General features: G+C 49.0%; 1 protein-coding gene across 1 annotated transcript; it reads left to right on the top strand.

The window, feature by feature from the left end:
* The first annotated feature begins 411 nt into the window (after nucleotides 1-411).
* On the top strand, nucleotides 412-6,786 carry Pkdrej (polycystin family receptor for egg jelly). The gene is given in 1 exon segment (NM_001134866.1): nucleotides 412-6,786. A coding segment is annotated over 1 exon segment (6,366 nt). The 3' UTR covers nucleotides 6,778-6,786.
* Nucleotides 6,787-9,491: the final 2,705 nt, after the last annotated feature.

The following is a 9,491-nucleotide window of genomic DNA, read 5'->3' as shown; positions in this document are numbered from 1 at the left end:
GCTGCTCTCTATTCCTCCTTGGTCCTGAGAATCCCCAGACCCACTTTTCTGGAAACCCACTGTTCCGTGACTTCCCACGTTCTCCTTGTGTGTAGTTCTCCTTGGTCCTGAGACCCTTGATGACCCGGAGACCCCACTGTTCCTGGGAACTCACTGCCTTTTGGGACCCACCGCCCCTGGGCACATACTATCCCTGAAACTCACTAGCCCTGGGAATCTACTGTCCCTGAGAGTCTCCTACAGTACCCCGGGAACCCACATCCCTGGTGAACTGCCTTATTCCGGAGTGGCGGAGCACGCTGCCACTGCCCCGCGGCAGGCTGCGCGCCCAGCCCCTGCCAGTACGCTCGCGGCCCAGCTCAGCGTCACGGCCGTTGCGCCCCGCGGCCCGGCAGCTCCTAGGGGGGAGCCATGTGGCCGGGCCCCGCGCTGCTGCTCCTGGGCCTGGGCCTGGGTCTGGGCAGCCAGCCGCCACCCCCCGGCCCTCGCGGGCTGCCGGGCGTGCTCAGGGGCGCCCCGGGGCTGGGGCAGGGCGCAGAGAGCAGCGTCCGGGGCGGTGGCACCGGTGGCCTGTCCCCGCGCTCAGTCCCGCGCCGCGCCAGCCCTACGCTGCCCCGTAGGTGTCCCTCGGGCGCAGCCGCGCGCGTCCTCCTGAAAGTCAATTCCTTCGACCCCGCAGCCGCCAAGGCTACGGTGTCCTGCCAGACGGCCAACTGTATCATACAGCCAGTGAAGATTATCAACAGGAAGGACCAGAACGCTCCCCTCATCCTGAGCAGAGACCAGGAAGTCACCCTCAATGTCACTATACGTTGGCACTGTCCTGATGCCTTGGTCGTTCGCAAGACCTGGCTGTACTTTTCGGTGGCCTCTGTGAACGACACTCCCGACTGGAACCGACCTGTGCAATTGCCACATGTCCAAGTGACTAAGGTTTCCTTCCTCCACATCCCCAAATATGCCCTGCCTTACGGGGTGTATGTGTTTAACTTCACGCTGTCCCTCGTCAGGTGGGACCCCGTCTTGCCCACGGTGACAGACTCGGATATCATCTACATTTGGGTTAAAAAACGCCCCCTGAAGGCTGTCCTTCCTGGAGCCTCCAGAGTAACTGTGAGATTCTCGGATGCACTGATCCTCAATGGAAGCATGTCCTACGACCCAGAGGCAGACATTCCCACAGAGGGACTCATCTTTTTTTGGTACTGTACCACAAATCCAAGATACTATAGTGACAACTACATGTTAGTGACCAACCGGGATGTCTGTCACCCAAAGCAGGATTCACTGGACTGGCCTTGGGCAGTGGGCCCTGTACTAACCATTCCAGCAGAGACTCTTAGGGGCAATGGTGTGTATTACTTCAGAATGGTGGTGCAGAAGCAAAATAGGACTGCATTTTCTGATAAAACTGTACACGTGCTCCAAGGACTTCAGCCCAAAGCCCACATTTCATGCATTGAAAACTGTGGCCACACTTTAGCCGTATCAGATAGATTCTCTCTGTTTCTGAACTGCTCAAGTTGTGGCAGTCGGGATTTCTACAGCTGGTCCATTTTGTCTCGGATGGGTAAGGAAGTGATGTTTGACTGGGCAGGACAAGCTGTCACCAGGAGGGATGGGGCTTACTTGTCCATGAAAGCTTTCGCCTTTAGGGATTTTTTGGAAAACAGGTTTTGGGTTTCTCTGATTCTGAAATCTTGGAGTGGTGTGATCATGACCTTGAGACACCCCGTGGTCATTAACCAGGGCCCTCAAGTTGGCAAATGCAACATTGATCCTGCTAGTGGGATTTCCATGGTTACTAAATTCGCTGTGGCATGTAGTGGTTTTAAGGATAAGAACCTTCCCCTTACATATAAAGTAATAGTCTCTGAGCTGGACAGCATTGGCGACATCAGTTCTGTAGATGAGAACACACTGGGGACCATTATGTATTTGGGGACACAGCCTACAACACCAGCCTTCTTTCTCCCCGTTGGTATGGCGACAAATCACTACAATTTGAGGCTGTATGCTCAGGTCTATGACTCCTTAGGGACTTTCTCTCAAGTGACCTTGCAAGCCACCGTCAAGGCACCTACCGTCAGGGACTCCTCGAAGAACGTTGTACAACAGCTGCTCAACGTCACGCAACTGAACTCATCTTTGTCCACTTTGCTTCAGAAGCAGGACTGGCTACCGGCAGGTTACTTAGTCTATGTGGTAACTTCAGTCTTCAATAACATAAAATGGGAGCTCGAACTCCAGGGTGATAGAACCCGCGTCCTGGAGTACCTTGTCAACCAGTCCTTCATGCTTGCTATGAGAACAATGGACGAAATTTGTCAGTCAGTGATGGTGATTACCAAATTAACCCAGAAAGCCTTGGACTTAAGTCAACCGACTTCAGAGGCCACCACCTTATTGCTAAGGCAAGCAAACCAAGCCCTGCAAGCCTACCAGCAGGAAAACAAGCACCTTCACTCCCAGCAGATTGAAATTCTGTGCACTGGCATCCTAACCAGCCTGTCTAACCTTCTTAAGCTGGCTAAGACCTACCACACGTCAGAAACTCTTTTGTTTATAATGCAATCATTATCAGACATGATACTGGCTAACATGGTGCCAGGAAGCAAAACTGTTCTGAGGACCAGCAACTTTAACATGTATGTGGAGAAAGTTGAAAACTGGAACGTTCATCAGGCCTTCAGAAATGAGTCGCGCTGTTCAAACTGCCTCCGTGCGACACTGAACACAAGCACGGTTCCTGGGCTACCTGCAAAGGCTCCAGTTTCTGTGATGTTTTGCAAGTTCGTAGACGATCCCTTTCCTTGGCTGACTTACCCGGAAAACATCTCTACAGATGTGGTTGGGTTCAGAATGACGGGAGCTGCAGACAACGGTAACGCCATAGAGATTGCACCTGACACAGCAGAAGTGTACCTGGTCAGAAAAGATCTGACCTCTTCCAGTTTTAACCTTACAGTGGGACCAGGCATCAAAAGTGCCGGGTTCTCCAAGATGACAACAGGTGGAATTAGCTTTGAGGTGGACGGCAGGGGGATTGGGGAGGTACTCATCCACATTGTCACAAACGTGACAGTGTTGTTCGAGGCCTTGGTCTATGAAGGCATTCAGCTCATCCCCACCAATCTAATGGCCATTTTTCTTGTTCCTCATGACATCCCTCCCATTGCCAAGTGGAGTGGCCTGTTTGACCCAAACTGTTCAGTCAAGGAGGCCCGCGTAGTTTGTCTGTCATCAACCCTGCTTCGAACCATAGCTCGGCGTAGACATTCATTCAAGTACAACATATCGGTGGTCTTGCAGGCCTCTCGCTTTGTCTTTAAGCCCACTAACAAGCTAGTGAGGATTGCTCTCTTTATGGTTCACTGTTTGGACATGTACGGGATCCAGAGTGACTGGGGTCAAAGTACCTGCGTGCTGGGTGAGAGGACGACGTGGAAAACCATACACTGTATCTGTAGGAAGGCAAGGCGGAGCCGGCGGCAGCTGACCTACAGTTATATGCACATTCACTTTGTGACTGCTAAGGTCATTGTGGTCCCTAACCCTGTGGATCTGAGGCTACAGGTCATTAGTAATGTTACCCAGAACCCTGTGACCCTCCTGGCTGTGCTTTGCATAATGATCGTGTATGTTATTCTGGCTTCCTGGGCCCTGCACAGGGATGTAATAGATCAATACCTCCATGACAATGTGGTAATACTGACGGATAATGATCCCTTTGATACCATATGCTACCTGGTAACCATCTTTACTGGAAGTCGCTGGGGGTCTGGAACCAAGGCCAATGTTTTTATCCAGCTTATGGGAACGGAGGGTACCAGTGACGCCCACTGTCTAACCCATCCATATTTTCAAACCCTATACCGGGGAAGTAGGAACACTTTCCTCCTAACGACAAAAAATGACCTGGGGGACATCCATTCCATCCACGTGTGGCATGACAATTCGGGCAAAGCACCCAGCTGGTACCTAAGTCGAGTCAAAGTGGAAAATCTCTTCAGCAAGCGCATTTGGCTGTTTGTGTGCCGGAGGTGGCTCTCGGTGGACACCACTCTGGAGGAAACATTTCCAGTCACCCACCCGGATGAGTCTCTGAAAAAGACAGACTTCTTCATGATTGATCTGAACGATAAGCTTGGGAAAAACCACATGTGGTTCTCCATTTTCACGGACATCGTCCCCAAACCGTTCAACAGGCTCCAGAGGCTGTCCTGCTGCCTGGCCATGTTGCTAAGCTCTCTCGTTTGTAATATCATGTTTTTTAACCTGAATATAACGAAGCAACCAGAGTCCAGACAGGGGCATATCATCAGGTCAATGGTGATAGGAGTCGAAAGTGCCTTAATCACATTCCCTGTGCAGTTATTGATAACTTTTTTCTTCACCTATTCCCAGAAGAAGCCTAAAGTGGATACAGACAAAGTGGCACCACAGAAGCACCCCCTGATGTCAGAAGAAGGTCTGTCCTGGAAGGATCGGTTAAAAAAATGGCATGAGTATGAAATGAAGACTCTCACTAGTAAAGCTGCCAACCCCGCCTCTGCTCCCGAGGAAAAGGATGCAAACAAGGCCTCTAAAACCTCACAGGCCCCAGACACCCAGACGTCCAATAAGAACTTCAGTAACAATAACCTAGAAGACAGCAAAGATGTCCCTCCGAAAGCTTCCTCTACCCAACTGCACGCTACTCGGTCTGTTAAAAAGACCCAGATTATCCTGCCCAGGCGGTGTGTTTATATAGCCTGGTTTTTGGTGTTTGCCACGTCTGGTGTATCGTCATTCTTTATTGTATTTTACGGCCTGACTTACGGCTATGACAAGTCAGTAGAGTGGCTCTTTGCGTCGTTCTGTTCTTTCTGTCAGTCCGTGTTCCTTGTCCAACCGTGTCATATTCTACTGAGGTCAGGCACCAGGATGCACAGGCCCAAGTACTGTAAGAACCTCTCGTGGTCCAGCAAGTACCATTACACAGAAATCAGGCTGCAGGAGCTGAAGATGACCCCAGAAGAGACGGAGCAGCTCCACGAGGACATGGCCTACATCCGAAGCTTGAGCATATACCAGCCCATCACCGAGGACAAAATCCAAATATTCAGGCGGAAGAACAGGATCAGGAAGAGGTCCTTCTTGTTCCTGAGCTACCTTGTGACCCACTTCATATTCCTGACCCTTCTCCTGTTGCTCATTTTCCCCCTGCGTCACAACGATAGCTTCTACTACAACCAGTTTGTTCGACACCGGTTCTCCATGGATCTTGCCACGGTGGTGAAGCTGGGCGATATCTATGCGTGGCTCAACGGCGTGTTCCTACCTTTGTTACACAATGACAAAAGCCCAACATTCCTTCCGGACAGCTCATCTAAAATCCTTGGCCTTCCACTCATGAGACAAGTGAGGGCCAAACCCAGCAACAAGACATGTCTGTTGGCCAAGAAGTTTGCACAGAGCAGAATTGCAGGGGAACTCCATTGTCATCCACAGTATGGCATTGATCCAGAAGACACAAGACACTATCCTGGTGTGTGGAATAAGGCTGGCAAGAGGTCTACAGACAAAACCAGCAATGGCTTTACTTATAAGCCTCCGGGGAGGAAATGGGTGTATTATTCCTATGGCGTATTAAACACCTATGGATCTGGAGGGTATGCGTTCTATTTCTTTCCAGAACAGCAGATGTTTAATTCCACACTGAGGCTCAAGGAACTCGAGGGAAAGAATTGGCTTGATGAGCTGACATGGGCCGTGATTGTGGAGTTGACTACTCTGAATCCAGACACCAGTCTGATGTGTAGCATTTCGGTTGTATTCGAAGTCTCTCCCTTAGGGGTTGTCAACTCCAGCCTCTCCGTGTACTCCTTCCCGCTGGCTGATTTCAACAGCCGCTCTTCGGCAGAAATCTACCTGTATGTAGCCATTCTTATTTTCTTCTGTGCCTATGTCGTGGATGAGGGTTACATCATCATGCAAGAGAGAGCTTCCTACATAAGAAGCATGTACAACCTGCTCAACTTCTCTCTTAAGTGCATGTTTGCTCTCCTGATAGTGCTTTTCTTCCAGAAGCACCTCCTGGCCACCAAACTGGTCCGGCTTTACAACACTGACCCCGAAGCCTTCATTCCCTTCCATGCTGTCTCTCGGGTTGATCACTTCATGAGGATCATCCTGGCTTTCCTGTTGTTTCTGACCATATTGAAGACACTTAGGTATTCCAGATTCTTCTATAACGTGCGCCTGGCTCAGAAGACCATCCAGGCTGCCTTTCCTGGCATCTGCCACACGGCTTTGGTGGTGTCTATATATTCCTTCATGTACGTAGCTTTTGGGTACCTGGTGTTCGGTCAGCATGAGTGGAATTACAGCAACATGATCCATGCCACCCAGACCATCTTCTCCTACTGCGTGTCAGCCTTTCAGAACACAGAGTTTTCTGGCAACAAGATCCTCGGGGTCCTGTTCCTGTCATCTTTCATGTTGGTGATGATTTGTATCTTCATCAACTTGTTTCAGGTAGTGATTCTGTCTGCCTATGACGAGATGAAGCAGCCTGTGTATGAGGAGCCGTCTGACGAGGCCGAGGCTGTAACCTATCTGTGCGACAGTCTAAAGTCTGGGTTTGACTTTCTCACCTCCGGACCTCAAGACAAAGACCAATCTGACTTCTTTGAAGACATGCTGTATGGGCAGCCGGAGAAGAATACTCGTCGGTTCTTGGGGCTGAAGGCCAGAAATATCAACGGGAAGAAAATGATTTATCTGGTTGTCTGATTGGTGACGGTTGGAAGGGCCACAAGCAAAGAGTGCCCCAAACATGACTTAGGTTTGTCTGGGGGACTAAAGGGTGCCTGATGGCTCAGCCCTCCACACCTCCACATCTGAAGTATCCCCACTCTGGGCCTCCCTTTGGGGAACAAGAACATATGTACAGAGAGGCGTCGGGGGAGAGAAGAGGACAGTAAGGTGGAATTCTCTCCAGATGGGATTCTGTGACTCCTGGTTCAGAGGCAGCACTCCTTTTGTGGGAGCTCGCAGCAGTGTGGAAGAGTGACAGCCACTCATTTTGAGACCCAGCTTCAAGAGAAAGAGCTGGCAAGGTCCTGCTATGGATGAAGCCACAGCCCAGCAGCTTCTAAACAGAAACAGACTGGTCAGCCTCCCTGGAAGTCTCCTCTGAAGACCGTGCCTGGGAAGCCTTTTCTCCAGTCCTCCTGCAGGCCAGGGCTGGAGAGGTCCTGTGGGGAATGCTCTAGAACTTGCTTTAGAGTTTGAGAATGCAGAGAGGGGAGAGCAGGGGACAAGGACCTGAAGCGTCCCACTCGACTCCCCAAGGCCGTGTGTCACTAATGCACCTGGTAACATTTGATGGCCAAGAGAGGCACCTGCTGTCAACAAAGGTGCACAAAGGTACAAATTCTACGTACCGAATATAACAATGTGTCTGATGACTCTGGCATTTGGTTATTGTATTTATGACTTGATGGATTATTTAGGACTAAGGAAATGTGGTTTACTGTTTAAGAAGAACAAGGGCTAACAGTTGTTACATTGTTACTCAGAAGCAGGTGCCTTGAAGTTGATGCCACTTTTATGTTTTATATGAATTAAATTCGCCACTTCTTCTATGACCTGTGCAGTGCTTTCTGTATAAGGGATCAAGACATATCTGTGGCTGCCTTCAAAGTTGAGGGCCAGAAAAGGAGACCACGCAGATGAGGCTGTGACTGCACAATATCCACTTCAGCCTCCTCTGATAAGCTTTTTTTAAAAAAAAGAGATTTATTTTTGTTTGTTTATTTGTTTGTTTTGGGACAGGGCTTCTCTTTGTGTATCCCTGGCTTTCCTGGGACCAGACTTGCTCTGTAGACCAGGCAGGCTGGCCTCATAGAGATCTGCCTACCTCTGCCTACTGAATACTGGGGAACTAAAGACATGTGCCACCACCACCTGACTCTTTGATAGGCTTTTAAGACTCACCTGTATAACATTATACACTTTTTTTTTTTTGAAACAGGACCTCACTCTGTAGCTCTGGTTGGTTCGGAACTCATTATGTAGACCAGAGTAGCACTGAACTCACAGAGATCTGTCTGCCTCTGCTTCCCCAGTGCTGGGATTAAAGGCTTGCACCACCACAGTCAGCTTTATTTTAAAGTTTGCTCTTGGACAATTGTATACAAGTATACAATATATCTCAAATCTACCCCTTCTGCATTTCCCCAACACTTCCTCTTCCCGTGGTGTTCATGCCACCAACTCCTTTTCTTTCTTCATCTGGAGTCTGCCCTGAAAGTTTATGGGTTTAGGACCATGACCAACTTACCAGTGACCATACCCCCAAAGAAATGATTTCTTTTTCCCCAAGAGCCATCAATCAACAATAACTCCTCCAATAGGGTGGAGTCACATGAGTCCCTCCCCCGTCCATGTAGGTTTGTGTTAGTAACCACAGCTGCTGTGAACTCATGAGGCCTATAGCCATGACACGTCCAGAAGACAGCATTGCATACATGCCCCACCCCTTCTTCCGAGATGTTCCTTGAGCCTCGTTGGGCGTGGGGATGATAAGGATGTTCCACCGAGAGCCGAGCACTCAGTAATCCATTTGTTTTGTGTTGAATAACATTGCTAATGGCTTGGTTATAGAATTCCCTCTTGCTGCTTAATCTCTAGTTCAACCAGCACTTGGCTTGGATCTGATAGTAGTGGGTACTCAGAGGTTCTGCCCCTCTTCTGTAAGAGAATTTAATTCCGCATTTGATGCAGTGCTCACCACTCTCTTGAAGCTTTGGAGATGGATCTGGAAGAACACCAAGACAGTAGTGAAGAGTGCATCTTGAACGGGTGGAAAAAGCTGTAAGGCTGTTGAAAGAAAATTCCCCCAGGGGGCTGGAGAGATGGCTCAGAGGTTAAGAGCACTGACTACTCTTCTATGATTCCTGAGTTCAATTCCCAGCAACCACAAGGTGGCTCACAACCATCTGTAATGGGATCTGATGCTCTCTTTTGGTATGTCTAAGACAGTGACATGTGTACTCACATGAACAAATAAATCTTAAAAAAAAAAAAAGAAAAGTAAAAGAAAGAAAGAAAATGCCACACTGTTAAAGGCAGGTTATGGCCCTCTGAGTTGCTAGTCAAGAAAACCCTTTAAGTCCCAGAAACCAGAAAGGTGATTCCCACTGTTGTTGGCTGGATGTCAAGGTTAAATGAGAATACTCATATAGTGCAGGATATGGAGAAATCAGGCTAAAACTGATGGGAGAGTCTAGGCTGCTGAAGGAGAATTAGTACCAATGATCGTATTTAGTTACAGGTTCTATTACATGACCATGCCACGCAAAGCAAGTCTGCTGGTGCAATAGTGGGAAACCAGTATAAACCGGTATGGATGTAGACAATACTTTTCTCATTGGATTTGAGGCTTCACAGGAGAGAACGCATGTTTGGCATTATAAACCTGCTCAAAAAAAACAAAACAAAAC

Source organism: Rattus norvegicus, chromosome 7, assembly GCF_021556685.1.
Source record: "Rattus norvegicus strain SHRSP/BbbUtx chromosome 7, alternate assembly SHRSP_T2T, whole genome shotgun sequence".
Classification (NCBI taxonomy): domain Eukaryota; kingdom Metazoa; phylum Chordata; class Mammalia; order Rodentia; family Muridae; genus Rattus; species Rattus norvegicus.
This window is presented reverse-complemented; position numbering and strand designations above follow the sequence as displayed.